Source organism: Mus musculus, chromosome 12, assembly GCF_000001635.26.
Source record: "Mus musculus strain C57BL/6J chromosome 12, GRCm38.p6 C57BL/6J".
NCBI classification, from domain to species: domain Eukaryota; kingdom Metazoa; phylum Chordata; class Mammalia; order Rodentia; family Muridae; genus Mus; species Mus musculus.
The window spans coordinates 28,595,001-28,611,042 of record NC_000078.6 but is presented as its reverse complement, the minus strand read 5'-3'; the positions used below and the strand labels follow the sequence as shown (position 1 = coordinate 28,611,042).

At 48.1% G+C, this 16,042-nt stretch overlaps 1 protein-coding gene across 5 annotated transcripts in view; it reads left to right on the top strand.

The window, feature by feature from the left end:
* The window catches only part of Colec11 (collectin sub-family member 11), a 29,287-nt gene that overhangs the window by 12,416 nt on the left and 829 nt on the right, over nucleotides 1–16,042 (top strand). The window contains exons 1-5 of one of the 5 annotated variants that reach the window (XM_006515221.2): nucleotides 611–630; nucleotides 11,928–11,999; nucleotides 15,030–15,083; nucleotides 15,704–15,799; nucleotides 15,977–16,042. The exon at nucleotides 15,977–16,042 is cut by the window's right edge and continues 829 nt beyond it. In XM_006515221.2, coding sequence (XP_006515284.1) covers nucleotides 11,933–11,999; nucleotides 15,030–15,083; nucleotides 15,704–15,799; nucleotides 15,977–16,042 — 283 coding nt within the window. In that variant the 5' untranslated portion in view covers nucleotides 611–630; nucleotides 11,928–11,932. Of the gene's footprint in view, nucleotides 1–610; nucleotides 631–3,484; nucleotides 3,889–11,927; nucleotides 12,000–15,029; nucleotides 15,084–15,703; nucleotides 15,800–15,954 lie in introns of those variants that run through there. The other 4 variants (XM_030246930.1, NM_027866.2, NM_001313978.1 and 1 more) reach the window with 4 other exon arrangements.

Below are 16,042 nucleotides of genomic sequence, written 5' to 3'. Positions count from 1 at the left end.
CTCTGTGCACTCCAGGCTACCCTGGTCCACAGCAGGAGACCCTGTCTTTGAAAACAAGTGACTGAACGAAGAAGAGAAAGGAGATCACTCCCAACATGTGTGCCCCATCCGTGAGAACATGCACTGGTCAGTGCCACAGCTGATCTTGGGACACTGGAAAGTCTCTTTCTGTTTATAAAACTATCAGAATAACATCTTTGAAAGTTTCCGAAGAGTGTTTTACGGACTCTTCCTGGTCAAGGGCACAGGCTACGTGGTTTTGAGCTCGTGAACTGTGAGGCCCTTGTCAGGTGAGACTTGACCATCAAACCCCTCCATCAACCCCAGGCACTAACTGTTACTTCTTATTTTTTCCTGTTACTCTTAGAAATGAATCACAAATGATGAATGGGATATTATCACATTTCAGAGGTCAAAATGTACCAAGATATTTGCTGCGGGGACCACACTCGTCTCCGTGGCCCTTGATAACTTTTTACTCATTTTCACAGAGAGATCTTATGGATTGGCAAACATGTTTCTGTGTCTCATGCCTTTTGTGCAAACAATTGCAGAAGACATCTTGGGGATTGCTGCAGGAGAGGTGCAAAGGCTTCCTCATACCTTTTACTCAGCAATTGGTGTGCTGAGGTGATTATTTTGATTTACCTAAGGTTCACATTTTCTTGGATGTTTGCGGCCATGAACGTATGTTTGTGTGTGTGTATGTGTGTATGAGTATGTATGTATGTGTGTTTGTTTATGTATGTATGTATGTATGTATGTGTATTTGTTTGTGTGTGTGTGTCTCTCTCTCTCTCTCTTTCATCCTGGCTAGCTTTCAGGCCCACAAGGTGAGGCGTGAGCTGCCCTCTCCACAAAGTTGCATGCTTTACGGACATCTGCATGGTATGTGCTGTGGGTGGCTCCTGCTGGGGCCTCTGGTCCCATTTGTTGGGGATGGTCCAGCTTTTCCCCATTACCTCCTGGAGGTGTGAACAATCTCTCTAATGTATGGCTTTGAGACCTTGCTTTCCTATTGATTTGAGGATTCTTGGGGATTAAGACTCCTGGCGTTTTGCTTCCCTAGGACCTGCAGATAGGGCCCAGGCATGTGCCTCTTCCTCAGCGTCCCCCTGAAGAGGCCTACATACAACCCCAAGCCTGTGCTCCCTGCTTGCTCCTGCCTTGTTAGTACTGTGCTCTGCCTCCCCAAGGAATTTCACTTCCTCTCTTTCTTCCTTCACATTTATTGTGTTTTTTTCTTGCTGTGTTCCACATGCAATCAATGTGGTTATGCATGCCTACCATCCAGCACTCAGGAGACTGAGGCAGGAGGGTGGTGAGTCTGAGGCTAACCTGGGCTACATAGTGAGATACTGTCTCTAGAACAAACCATAACAAAACAAAACCAACCCCCCCCATTGAAAATAAAACCAAAACAAAATACAACACATGACACTTCAACCAAAGCAGCATATTCCAAACTGTGGTAATAACTGTAGTATTGTGCCAGAAATGAAGGGCAGCTGAAGGCATGGGGGTAAAAGCATTGACCAGATCAGAACAGATGCAAGAAGGTTTAATGAAGAAATGCACTGCAGGAGACAGATGCAGGGGCTGAATTCAGAGGGGGGGGAGGGGGAGGGGGAGGGGGAGGGGAGGGGAGGGGAGGGGAGGGGAGGGGAGTGGAGGGGAGGAGAGGAGAGGAGAGGAGAGGAGAGGAGAGGAGAGGAGAGGAGAGAAGGGAAGCGATGGGATGCAATGGGATGGGATGGGATGAGATGGGAGGGAAGAGACCCTAAGAAAGATTTTTTATACAGGTTAAGGGGAGCTACATGGTTTTAACCTTGTGTCCAAGAGTGGATTTATATTTGGGTAGACAAGCAGGCACCTCGTTATCTTGTTAAGTAAATGTTACAGCAGGAGTCATTGTTCTTGATTTGGGCCATGTGGAGTGAGATGCGTAGGTTCTAGGTGTGTGTGAGCCATCACAGGCTACTGGGGTCTGATTGTTAACGTGGAATTTTCTGACTCTCTTCTTTGAGACAGGCTTTCATATATCACAGGCTGGCCATGAACTTGCTATGCAACCGAGGGTGGCTTTGAAATCATCCTCCTGCTTCAGCCTTCTGAGCGCTGGGGTAAAGGGCGGGCAGGACCACACCCAGTGTACTAGCTGCTTCTTTTTCTGTTGTCACGACAGAGGACACTCTGACCAAAGCGACTCTAGGAGGGATTTATTTCTACTCACACTTGGAGGTTAAAGTCTGTCATCTCTCACACTGGCAGAGTTTGAAGCCGCTCTTCTGTCACCCACCATTACTTAAATAGCCTGATCTTATAGAAATGAGATCCACTGGAGATCCCAGGAGGTGGACCTGTTAGCGACTGGCACCTTCAAAAGATGCTGTGACGGGTGCTCAGTGAGTGCCGCAGTTGAGCAGCATGTCACTATTTCTCCTTATTCTTGACACTCCTGCAGCATGTGGGCAATGAGGACGGATCTACATTGCCCTAAATTTTGTGTGCCTAGGGCTCAACCTAACACTGGTACCTTGAAAGCCCTTTTCAGACGTTTGAAATATATCTTGAGATTTAATATCTTTAAGTCTCTTTGAACTCCTTGGGTGATCTCAGCTCTGGCTGAGGGCCCTGTCTATGTGTACCCCCAGTGCCTCCCCCCACAACCTATGGAAGGCACTGAGGTTAGCTTGTACTAATAGGCCTAGGTGCTGTTGCTGTAGGCAGTATTTCCCAGGGCGGTGGGCTCCCCACTCTGGGCTGGACAGCTCAGCTTTCACCAGATGTAACTTGTGCCCACCCAGTGGGCTGGTCTGGAGGAAGTGGCTGACTTGCAGAGTGAGCAGCCCCCTGCCAAGGGACAGCCTGCTGGTGAATCCAGTTTTCTGAAACAAAGCCAGGCAGAGTGGAGCCAGCAGAATTGCCTGCTGTCATCTGCCCTTTATTGAGACAAGAACAGTATCTGCATTTTTGAGTAGCGTGCTGTGTGGCAGGCACAGAGTGGCTCTGCTGATGTGACTTGATATGTGTGTGCTGTCCCAGATTTTTCTGTCTGGTTCCCAGACTTATGCTGTGACAAGAGCGGGTGGCCGCCGCATTCCCCTGCCATAGAGGCTGAGGCCCCTCCTGGCACAGGCAGTGGAGGGCAGCTGTGCCAGCACTGGGCTGTCATGAGCTGTGGCGCACACGCCATCCTTCATAAAAATCGCTGAGGAGGCTGAATTGCAAGTGCCCCCTTTGCCCCATCTCTACTTCAAAGGGCGCTGATATCTTCATTAAAATTAATAAGAATCACGCACCTGCTGCGAGCTGCCCGCCCGCTCCTATCCTCCTGCGTGTCTGGAGGACAAATGGGAGCCACCCCACTTCTCGTTAGAGTAATAGGCTGTAAGGACGGCAAGTCACAATGGCTCCTGGCATCCTGAGTGTCTCAGTGAGCTTCTCCGCTTAAAGGCACAGGCTCTAGACATGTCTCAGCACAGCTGACCTAGTGTGTATACTGCATAAAGCTTAATGTCCTGTGGTCCTGTGGAGCAGCCAGAAGACCTTCCCGGAAGTAGGAAGGAAGTGCAAGCTTTTGTGGGAATCTCCTCCTGCAGGAAGTTTAGCTTTGTAACTGGGACTCCACTCTGCCCATGGAGCTAAAAGAAGTCTGTGACCAAAATGGAGGATGGGCAGATAGTTTAGATGTCATAGAGGTTTGTATCCCTTATTTTTCCTCAACACACCCAAATGCTAGTATATTCCTAGCATCATCAGCAGCAGCATTAGCAGCAGCAGCAGCAGCAGCAGCAGCAGCAGCAGCAGCAGCAGCAGCAGCAGCAGCAGCAGCAGCAACAGCAACAGCGACTGATCCCATGTGAAGTTATGATGGTAGAGGGTCAGGTAGCAAACAGTCTCCTCTGCTTCTTTGGGTAAACTAACTCAGTGCTAAATAACTTCACTGTTCTGGGGTGTGTGAGGATCAACTGTATGCTTATACACATGCGCTTGCACACATGTATAACATGTATAGTCACACACATGCATATGTATTATATGTACAGTATGTGCTTATATGTGGACATGCATGCACACACAAAAATTACTATTTGTATGTTTCTGTGCCTGTATGTAAGTATGCGTATATAAAGTATCATGTGTTTTCATGTCCACATATAAGTGCACATATGTATATGTGTACAAATGTTCTATGTATATATGTTTGTATTCACATGTACATTTGTGTGTATGTATGGTATATAGCACACTATATCTTTGTATGAACACATATGTATGTGAATGAATTGACTTATATGTATTTTATATATGTGCACATACATCTTTACATATACATATGGGAATATGTTTGAGGTGTTTGTATATATGCATGTTTGTATACATGCATTACATGTATGTATGATTATGAAGCATCTAGTTGTACAGCCAGGCTTATGTGTGGTGCATATGTATACTCTGTGTATACATATTTGTATATGTGTGTTCTAGTTAGTTTTGTTTCTCTTGCTGTGCTAAAACATTTTGACCAACAGTAACTTAGAGGAGAAAGAGTTTATTTCAGCACCCAGGTTACAGTTCATTATTGAGAAAGTCAGGGTAGGAACTCAAACCAGAAACCTGGAGGCAGGGACATGGGAGAAATTCAGTATTTTGGCTTGTTTTCCCATTTACTCACAGACGGTTGCTTAGTTGGCTTTCTTATATAGCCCAGAACCACCTGCCTATGCACAGTTCTGCCCACAGTGGGCTGGGTTCCCATGCATCAATTAACAAATCAAGACAATGCCTCCCAGACAGGTCCGCAGGCCAGTCTGATCTAGGCAATTTCACAGTTGAGGCTTTCCTCTCAGAGGACTCTAGGTTGTGTCAAGTTGACAAAGTAAAGTAGGACAGTGTGTATACATTGATGTGTTTATGGTATGCATGTTCATGTGTGTGCACCTGTGTCTAACATACATGTGTGTATGCTGTGTGTATGTATGTTTGGATTGCTCAGCTCCAGACCCGACCCTAGCAGATGTTCTACTCCCAGCAGCTGCTCTTGTTCTGGAGGGTCAGAGCAGGACTGGGGTAGGCCCAGAGATGTTCCCAGGGAGGCGATGGCTCTGTCTGCCTAGCCCAGACTGTCTCACAGAGGCCCTCTTGTGAGTGTGCCCAGTCTTCTCATACTTGAGGTGCCATGATTGGGGCCTAGTGGTCAGGCTGGGACAGAAGGAATGAGGTGCTTAGACAGGAAAGGTAGGGTTGTCTGACTGTCACTGGTCAATGGCCCTCATACTCAACGGTTACAGCAGGACCTCAAGAGGCCGTTGCTTGCTTTCCTATAGGCCTAGAAGATGATGAGTCTGCACAAGACCTTCAGCCCTGGTTCTTAGAAGTGTACCCTCCAGTACTTCCTGGGCCAATGGGGAGTAGGCTTGGGGTTACCCGGTGGGTACCACTACAGAGGCAGACTTGGGTAAAGTTCCCTGTACAAGAGCTGAGGCACATTTGGAGCCCTGATGTAGAGTCAGGTGACATTGGTCTGGTAGAATCTAGTCATTTGGTACCTGTCTATGATCTATGCAGGCCACTCTGGCTTCCTTATCTAGTGACCTGGGGTTGTGGGGACATATAGGACATCATTTACAGGTGGGAAAACAGGATTAAGGATGATTACAACTTATCTAATTCTGTGTGAAAGTGAAGCTGGATGTGGCAGCTCACATCTTTAGTCCCAGCACTTAGGAGGCAGAGGCAGGTAAATCCCCATGAGTTCAAGGCCAGCCTGGTCTACACAGTGAGTTCCAAGCCAGCCACAACTCTTGTGAATGGAGCCCTGGGACTTGGATCTGTTTGCATCTAGTTTGTGCTTAGAATCATGGACAATGGTATTCATTGGTTCACTGTGTGACCTGTGGAAGTCACCTCCATTTTGTAACTTGCTTCTGTGTTGAAGCAAAAGACAACTGGGTCAGTCATCTTGTTGTAGAAGTTAGGTTGTTCTTCCTGCCCCGTGCTCCCAGAAATAAGACTCAGACTCAAAATACATTTACAACTACCATGACCATATAGCTAGGCTCTTCTATGACTAGACCATAACTTAAAATAATCCACTTATTCTAATCTACCCACTGGCTCGTGGCTTGTTCCCTGTGCTCAGGTACCATGTGTCTGTCTCATCACATCTTCCGGGTAAATCTACTGCCTGACACTATCCCAGAATCCCTCCTGCCTTCCACCTTCTATTTCTTGCCTATACACTAAAGATTTATAATTGGCAGGTGTCACATCCTTACAGAAACAAGATATTTTCTCTACACTGGTACTGCTGTGGAGAGCCACCGACTAGGACTTGAACTATGGCGATTTGTTTCATTGAGACTGGAAATCCAAGACCTAGATAGGGCAGGGCTGTTTTCTCCATGGCTTGCAGACAGCTGCCCTTTCTTTCCCCCGAGTCTCCATGCAGCCTGTCTTCTGTGCACACCCAGTGTTTCCTCTTCGAATGCCACCAGCACTGTTGGATCAGGGTCTGACCTCCGTGAATACCCATGGGCCTCTTTAAAGATTCTATTCTCAGGTCCCGCAGAGCAGGACTTCAGCCCAGACTTTTTAGAATGACTGCTTAGCTCATCCAAAAGTGGAAGTGAGGGGCTGGGATGTGGCTCAGTCAGCAAAGCGCGTGCAATGCAAGTGCGAGGATCTGAGTTAAGGCCCAGAACCCATGTGAAAAAGTCAGACACAGTGGCGCCAATGTGTAAGTCCAGTGTTGAGGATGCATAGCCAGCCTAGCCAAATGTGTATGTATATGTGTATGTGTATATGTAAATATATATATATGTGTGTGTAAGTATATATATATATAATATATATATAATATATATATATACACATGCATACACACGAATATATATACACAGCATTGGACTTAGTCACCCATGTGAATGTACTATCCTGGCACAGCATATGAGAAGTGTCTGCATTTGTTTCTTAAGGCTGGAGAAGGGAACAGACCTACCCTGGGGGTGCCATACACCTCACTGTAGCCCCTCACTTGTTCCTTCTGCCTTCAAGGATTGGGTGGTGAGTGGTGGTGGACTCTCAGGCAGACTGAAAGAAGCCATGTCTAAGCCCGTCCTAGCTGGCTTTGGTACCCATCAGTCACTTGGGAGTGTGTTAACCTGCAGGTGCACGTGCACAGGGCCCTTGGGGCTGTCTATAGAGGCTGCCACACATCCAGACACATGAGTGACTCTGCATGTGATGATGAATGATTGTTGCTGGGGACATGTGTGTCCCACCTGCTATGTGCCAGGTGCAGTTCTGGGTGGTGTGCCTGTTTCTCTAGCATCCAACTAGGGGCATGCTGCCAACCCTGTTTCATAGGTGTAGACCCAGCACAGGGGCCACTGAGCCAAGCTCTGTGGTGGCACAGAGCCACTGAGCAAGGCTGTCAGGCATTGGGGTGGTCACTGGGAGAGAGGACAAATGGCTTATTTGTGGGTGTTTTCTTTCAAAATCCTTTACCACAGGATTTTAGCTTCTTACTTTACAAAAGAGTTCATTTATGTATTTAAGTATTTTTCTTGAACACACACACTCTCTCTCTCTCTCTCTCTCTCTCTCTCTCTCTCTCTCTCTCTCTCTCTCTCTCTCTCCCCCCCTCTCTCTCTCTCTCCATTCCATATGTGTGCCTGTTTCCAGAAGAAAATATCAGATTCCTTGGAACTGAAGTTATAGATGGTGTGAGCTGCCATGTGGATTCTGAGAACTGAACCCAGGTCTTCTGTAAAAGCAACCAGTGTTCTTAACCACTAAGTCATCGCTCCAACCTCTTGTATGTATTTTGGGGTAGGGTCTCATTCTATCTCATTCTATAGCTCTGGCTCACTTGAACCTTAACTATGAAGACCCAGGCTGGTCTTGAACTCGCAGGGTTTTATCTGCCTCTGCTCCTCAAGTGCTGGGATTAAAGATGTGAGCCACCGTATCCAGCTTACATTTTTATTTTTCTGAGGCTGGGTTTCATGTAGTCCAGGCTGGTCCTGAAATTATATATAGTCAAGGATGATCTTGGACTGCTGGGTTTCTTACACATATCTCCCGAATGCTAGGAGTACAAGCATGTGCTACTGTGCCAGTTTACACCATACTGGGGGATTGAATTTGGAGCATTGAGCACGTTAGCCAGTGCTCTCTCAACTAATCTATACCCCAGCCCCAGACTCCAGGTTTACAGAGGTGGAAACAAAGGCTCAGAGAGATTAAACAACTTGTCCGGGGTTACTCAGCTCCGTAAGGTCAGAGAGGATGTGCAGACTCAGGGCTGTCTCACTCCTCTTCTCCCCAGACCTCTGCACATCTTAAACCAATGGCATCAATGCTATGTGCATTGTCCAGCACTCAGGGGCCCAAGGGGCCCCCTAAAGGCTGCAAGCTGCTGCCTACCCAGGCCAGCTGGCAGTGTTTGCTTTCTAGGGCTCCAGACTCTGCCTCCCTGTGTCCTTCACATCCTCTGTGCTGAGTTGCTGCTGGCTCCACCGTGCCCCATTCTCCACACTTGCCCTTAGTTCCTGTGTTCCCTGATGGTAGGGGCTTGGCACGTGCACTTCTCCAAGGACAGGAGCTGAGTGTGGTGCCAGCTGGTACCAGGAGCCAAGTGTCAGCAACAGCTTTGAATCTCTGCTCCTGTTGGGCTGCGAGGGATGGGCTGAAGCCAAGTGTTCTCAAATCAGCCTCAGGTTGCGGCTGTTTTATGACAGCCAGACTCATGCTGGACTCTGCTGCACCCACTCAGTCCTAGGACAATAGAGTGCTAATTGATTGTTATGTTAAGGTGGGGGTTTTGCAGGAAAGAAAACAAAATCACCCTGGGGCATTTGAGATGCAGGTGTTTTTCCTCCAGGGATTTTTGAGCCCCTTAATCCTATCTGCCTGTTGCCTCAGGGATCCAACTTTCTTATCCCTTGTGTGGCTGGAAGGCTGAGAAGACAGAGGGGTGGTATAACTTTTCCTCTACCACAGCCTTGAACCAGTTAGATGCTTCAAAGGGAAGCAATCCCACAGTGGACCAGAGACCTCTGGATCCCTTCCCATCCTTTCCTACACAGCACACAACAGGTTCTGCCTGCACACTCAGGAGCCTCAATCCCGCCAGCCTCCTGGTAGTAGGCAATAGGTCTCCCAGGGTTTTGAGCATTTAGTGGGAGATGGTCTTTCTTTGGTTTTCACTTTCTAGGATCCATCTACCCAGGCTCTGTCTGTCTAGACATGTGGCAAGCCTGAGTTTTGGGATGACAAACCTGTCTGTTCTTTATACACAAGAGCAATGAAGTGGGGTTGGGGCGGGGGAAGAGTCCCCAGGTGGCAGATGGGTAAGCTGAACCTTGACTCCTGCATGTGGGGAGCTGCTCTGTCCCCACCTCCATGGTGGGGCTTCAGTGGGTCATTCTGGCATGTCCAATCTGTAGTGCCCATGCTCCATGCAGCCAAAGACAGCTTCATTAAAACGTTAGCTATTTTTTTGTGATTTCCTTAAAAACCCAATTGCATGGTCTAGCATGAACTACACTGATGTCAGAGGAGTCTTGGGATTTCAAAAGATTAGGCACAATTGCTAAAGTCTCCCCTTCTTTTCCTGTTCTTTAACTCATTGATCAAGGCGCTGACTGATGTCCTGATGGGTCTGCTGCTCCCTGCCCTGGTCTCAGCCTTTCTTTCTTCTGAATGCCCTCCCTGTGCCCCCTGTAGGGCTTCACGGAGTTGCTACTAAGCCTGCCTCCCATCTTTTCTGGTGCCCTCTGATCCCTCTAGATTCCTTCTTTACCGGCGTCAAGCCGTATTCTGCCCCCATGTTACACCCACAGCCTTTCTTCCACAGAGAGGGCACAGGATACCCTCTCTGGCTTTCCTGGTTTTAGGATGACCCACTCTGCACCTGAGTACTCAGGCTGGAAGCCTTGACCTCGCCTCATATCCCAACACTGAGGTGCTGTCAACTCCCAGACACTTGCCAGTTAGGAAGATTCTTTTCTGTCTCCTAGATGCTGTCTAGCTAGCCACGGCTGGCCTCTGTGCTTGCCTTGTCCTTTTCTCAATCACGGCCAGGTTTCCCAAGCAAGAATCTCACTCTCTCCCCTCTTCCTGACTCTCTAGTGGGCCCCACTGCTTCATGGATGCATTATAGCCTCTCAAATCCCCTCCACAGCCTCCAGATGGGTCAGGGCCCCTGGCCTGGGCCACTTCAGGGCCTCTTTCCTATGTATCAGTTGTACCTCTTCCCTAGGTTGCAATTGCTGGATTGTCCCCTGTGCCCTCAACTCATACTCTGTACCCTGCTGGATCAGTGGCTTGTTCTGCTCTTCCGCCCACAGAGACTTTACCCATCACCTCCTGGCACCAGGAGAGTAGAATGGTTTTCAAATCAGCAGATCATGGCTCTTGATATGGTTCTGCTGGACTTTCAGAGTCCAACCAGGTTGAGTCACTTAATCTTGGAACTGCCTCTGTGCAATGAATCCGTTTTAGAAGCGGTAAAGGAGAATCTGTGTGCATGGATGTGCTCTGCAGGCAAGGACTTTGTTCTCATGCTCTTCCCATGGATGGTGTGTTTTCCAGTCAGCTGTGGCTTAATGGAGCCAGTGCTCTGTCCTTTGGACTCCCTCTGATCTACACTGAGGGAACACTCTACCCACTCTGTATGAGCAGGCCCTCTGGGAAGTGCTGGGTTATCAGGTGCTTCATCAGCACACAGCACAGTTCTCCCTCCTGTCTGTCTTGAGAGAGCTTCCATTTGTCTTTGTGACCCTAGGGGCAACAGAAGATTAAAAGATCACGGCATCTTGACTACCCATGAACCTTTCCATGGTGAAGTTGGTGCCTGTCTCTTCCTCAGCGCTTCGCTGTGTGCTTGCTTTCTACTTGTGCTTTGGTGTCTCACCAGTGAGAGTCCCAGAAAGTTATGAGGGCACCACAGAGGAAGCAAGGGTACTCAGGGAAGGACACAGCACTGAGAAATGTCTTCTGCCTTGGTTTGTGGTGGATCTGGGAGAGAATAGCTGGTCTTAGATGTGTAGCTTTATTCCAGTGATTAGTGTTCTCTGGGACCAGGTAAGGCCAGCTACTGCTCCATCTTGCAATGGATGAGGGGTAGCAGAAGGGATGGAGGCCTTGTGTGACTGGAGCGAATTCTTGCTGACAGGAAGCAGTCTTAAGGCATGTAGAGAACATTCTGGTAGCATCTCCCCGGTGGTATCTGTCTCCTGCAGAGCCACCTTCAAACGCAACCAGAGGTGCCTAGGGCTTTGTTGTTCCCAAGAGCATCCAGCCCAGGATGCTTTTAGTTTGGGTGTGAGAACAAGCTTGGGAGACACAATTGAACTAGGATACAGGACAGGGACCTGCCCTTCCTGATCCTGGCTCAGAGGAGAGTTAGCTTTAGCTGAGTGACTCAGGAGTGCTGGTTGCCTCCTTTCTGCCACCTGAGTGACTTATGTTCTCCTTTGGAAACAAAACCAGCAGGCTATCTGTGAGAAGTCATCCTGTGACTGTAATATGTGTGCCCTTGAAGAACCTGTATTTTTGTGACGTCTCTTCTTGTGTGCATGTGTGCATATGTGTGATGGTGAGGAGGAAGCACATAAGATCATCCTCACATAGATGATGTGGAGGAGTAGGCATGCCAGATCACATGTGCACACTATCTGATAGAGATGAGGAGGTGTGTCAGATTGCCTGTGCATTTGTGATGGGGAAGGGGAGGGGTATTTAATCGTGTGTGTGTGTGTGTGTGTGTGTGTGTGTGTGTGTGTGAAAGAGAGAGAGAGAGAGAGAGAGAGAGAGAGAGAGAGAGAGAGAGAGAGAGAGAGAGAGAGAGATGGTGATGAAGGGGCATGTAAGATCAATAGTGCATCAATCAACTTTGACCTTATTCTTTTCTACAGGAGACATGGGGGACAAAGGACAGAAAGGCACTGTGGGCCGCCATGGAAAAATTGGTCCCATTGGCGCAAAAGGTATTTGTGACACACGTCTCTCCCTATATTCCCCACTAGGCTCAGGATGTCTGAGAACAGCCACTGACTGTGCCACTTTGCCTGGGGCTCTTGTTTTCATGTGTCACCCTGATAAACTCTGTCACAGTATTCTCACTCCAGGGAAACCAAAGGGGTTGCTGGCTCTGTGAGCATCAGGGTGGGTGGAGTCACACCAGCCTGCAGCACTTACAGGGCAGACTATTTAACCCCCTGGATGCTGGACTCAGATCTCAAATCTTCAGCTATTCCTTCCCCAGGAAGTGCGATGAAATGATGAGAGACTCACGTGGTCAGGGATTCCCTCCACAGGTTGGGTCATGAATTCATCCCACCTCCTAGGTTCATTTTGCCAGTCTTTTGAGACTGTAGAATGACTCTCATCTTGAACAGGGCATAAGGTGGCACCAGCAAGTCTGAGATTGGAAACTCCAGTGTCTGGCAGCACCTGATACTGCATGTGACTCATGTGACTTTGTCAGGTTAGGACTCCCTCCCTGTGGCCAGGATATCAGGTACAAAGAAGTTCACAGATAGCTGAATGCTGTCTGTCCTGTTTTATGTCCTTTGGTCTGCATTTAGTGAGCAGACATGTTCTGAGCACTTGGACCCTAGGGGGACAAAACGGTCATGTAGCTTCCTGTGTGATCTCATTGAGGTCGGCCTGGGGTCCTGTTGTGGGTTGGCCAGGAGGAGACTGAGCTTTGGTGGCCAATAGCTGGTGAAGAGCTCTGCTGGCAATCAGAGGCAATAAAGGAATTTGGCTGTGGTCTTCTCAGCTCTGTCCACTGGGTTCTCGTATTGGAGCAGGTTGACTCTTGGCCCTAAGAAGTCTTGGTCTGAAGTCTGCTGTGAGCTGCTTTGGGTGGATTGTTGTGACCCACACCATGGATCTGCTGCAGCCCTGTGCTGACTTTTCAGAAAGAGACTGTTGACCCAGAAGTCCCTTCTCTCGGAAGGACCCGCTATCAGACATCATCTGGACAAGTCGGAGTGCTGAGGGATATCTTCCTGATAAGCATGGAGTATTGAGGAACTTGCAGGCTACAAAACTTTTACAGAATCAAGATAAAGGATCAGTCTCATAAAAACTGCCATTTCAACTGTTCCAGCTGCACAGTTCAGTGGTGCCAACACATTCGCAATGTGATGCAACTGTGCCCGTTGCTTCCAAAAGCCTTTTATCGCCCCACGGAGACGCTGCACCATTAAGCAGTAACTCCTTCCCTCCTCCCCAGCTCTGACAACCCAGAGTCTGCTTTTTGTCTCTGTGAATTTGCCCATCCTACGTATTGTACAATGGGCTTTGCCCTTTGTGGTCATTTTGTTTCTCTTAGTACAACGCTCTCCGAATCCATTGTGTAGCAGTTGCCAAAATTCCCTTATTTTAACACTGAATAACACCTACTTCATAGATAAACCATGTTTTTGTTTTTCTAAGTATTCTAAGAATTCTTTCCCTGAGGAGACATAGATAATGTCTATCCCTTCCTCCTAAGGTCCCAACAACAAACCAACGTACTATCCTACCAAAGTCCAACCTAGAGGACAAATGGATTTATTTGGCTTATAGGACAAGGGTTACTTGCAGAACTGTGTGTGGGACCCCAAAGCAGTGACACTGGAGAGTCACAGTGATGAAGTCCCCCCCCCCTATGAAAAGTTAACCTTTGCTAGCCTACATTTTCTGGTACTCCTGAGACCCCAAGGTCACATGAAGTCAGGGAAGAACTACATATAAATGACTGGCAGGGTCCAATGACCCTCCCCACTCCCCCCATTAGTCATGATCTGATAGCATCTTGCAAGTAGGCACAACTGGTATGATGAAGATGGTGGGTGATTTGCTCAGAAGACTGTGTTCTGTGCTACAGGCTCCCAGGCTGTGGGCATTCAGGCCATCTGTCCCCATTGGCTGCTGTGGACAGTGCTATAATGAGCAAGGGGAATACAAAAGGGATACATATTCTTTTCCACACAGCATGGGCACATCTCCAAGTCTCATATGGAGTCCAGGACCACCTTGATTTGGCTTTAATTAGTTGATTGGCTTTGTTTCTGGGTAGGGCTGTTTCTCTTGAGTCCTGGTCAGGCTGAGAGTCTCATGGTCTTCAAGCTCCTAACAGAACACAGAGGGGTGAGATGGGCAGGGGGGCTGCCTAAATGCTTCCTTCCTATGCGCATGGACTGTAAATCTAAAGATGTGGAGTTCTTCATGGGGATAGTTCTGTATGTTAGTGGCTCTAAAATGACTGATATAGGCATGTGTGTGTGTGCGCGCACACACACTTATGTGGCTTGATCTTATAGTGGCTGGATAGCTCCATTGCTCTCATTGTTTTCTATACCTCGTGTGTGTGTGTGTGTGTGTGTGTGTGTGTGTGTGTGTGTTGAGATTGATGGCTAGGGTTTAGAGAGGCTTCACCTACCTACATAGAGGTTAGTCAGGAGTCCTGGTGTTTATGCCCTTCTGTGAGACTACACTATCTGGAGTGGATTCAGAGGAACTTGGGTTCCAGCTTGGGATTATCAGTGTGTGAGTTTGACAAAGAGAACTTTCTGGCCCTGGGTACCCACAAGCTTACCATACTCCCGTTTTATGTTCACCTGGATTTTCCTGTTGTGCCAAGAGACATAAAGCTGGCCCACTCTCATCTGCTCATGGTGTTAATTAATCACACAGTGTTGCCTGTAAAGTACTCCCCGAGGGGAGGAGTCAGAGCTGACTTCCTTTATGGCATTGGCTGCTCCCCCAAATCCCACAAAATGCAAATGTCCATATTTATAAAGAGCCGGAAGAGCCGTCTACAGAGTATGGTGATGGAGAGTGATGGGAATTGAACCCAGAGTCTCGGACGTGCATACTGAATAAATATATACTGAGTTACACCCTCAGCTTCAGTAAATACAATTTTTTTTTTGTAAATACAATTTTTTAACTTGACACATTCTGATTCAAGGGATACCTGTCCCCTTCCAAATGCTAACTTTAATTTGTCTTTTTGCCTCTAGGTGAAAAAGGAGATTCTGGTGATATCGGACCCCCTGGCCCCAGTGGAGAACCTGGTACGACATAAAGGACTTAAAATCTATTAAGTTTATACTTTAAAAACATAAACTGTGGCCGGGTGTGGTGGTGCACGCCTTTAATCCCAGCACTTGGGAGGCAGAGGCAGGCTGATTTCTGAGTTCGAGGCCAGCCTGGTCTTCAAAGTGAGTTTCAGGACAGCCAGGGCTATACAGAGAAACCCTGTCTCGACACCCCCCCCCAAAAAAACCCAACCCCCCCCCAAAAAAAACCCATAAACTGTGGGGCTGGGGTGATTGATGGTCCAGAGATTAAGAGCACTGGCTGCTTTTCCAGAGTACCTTGCTTCGATTTCTAGCAACCACAATACTTTGTAACTCCAGTTCCAGAGGATCAGATGCCCTCTTTTGGCCTCTGGGTTACTGTAGACACATGTGGTGCACAGACATAATGCAGGCAAAATACCCAAACACAAGCACACCTTTTCAGGGTTGGAATTGAACTGTAAGGCATCATTCGGTGTGGCAGGCTCAGGTGTACCTGCCCTAAAGGTTGTGACACTCGTCTCCTGATCCTTCTCTCAGTAGAATATGCATCTGTTGTGTGTGTGTGCATCCTTCTTTTCTAAAACCATAACGTAACAGGTTATTTCCCGTAGGTATTCCATGTGAGTGCAGTCAGCTGAGGAAGGCTATTGGGGAGATGGACAACCAGGTCACTCAACTGACAACTGAGCTAAAATTCATAAAAAATGGTACGTTGGATTGGGGCCTTTCCCTTCCCTACTCCGCCCCCCCCCCCCTTCTCCCCGAAGCTGGACAGCAGTGGCTTCCATGTTCTGCTGCTCAGCGCCCACCGCTGCCGTGCCTGTGGCTGTGGTGTGGTGGAGTGCGTTGAGTTTGTTTATAGAAATGCAAGTGCTGGCTTTCAGCACTGCCCTCCCCTGCAGCTGTTGCTGGCGTGCGCGAGACTGAGAGCAAGATCTACCTGCTGGTGA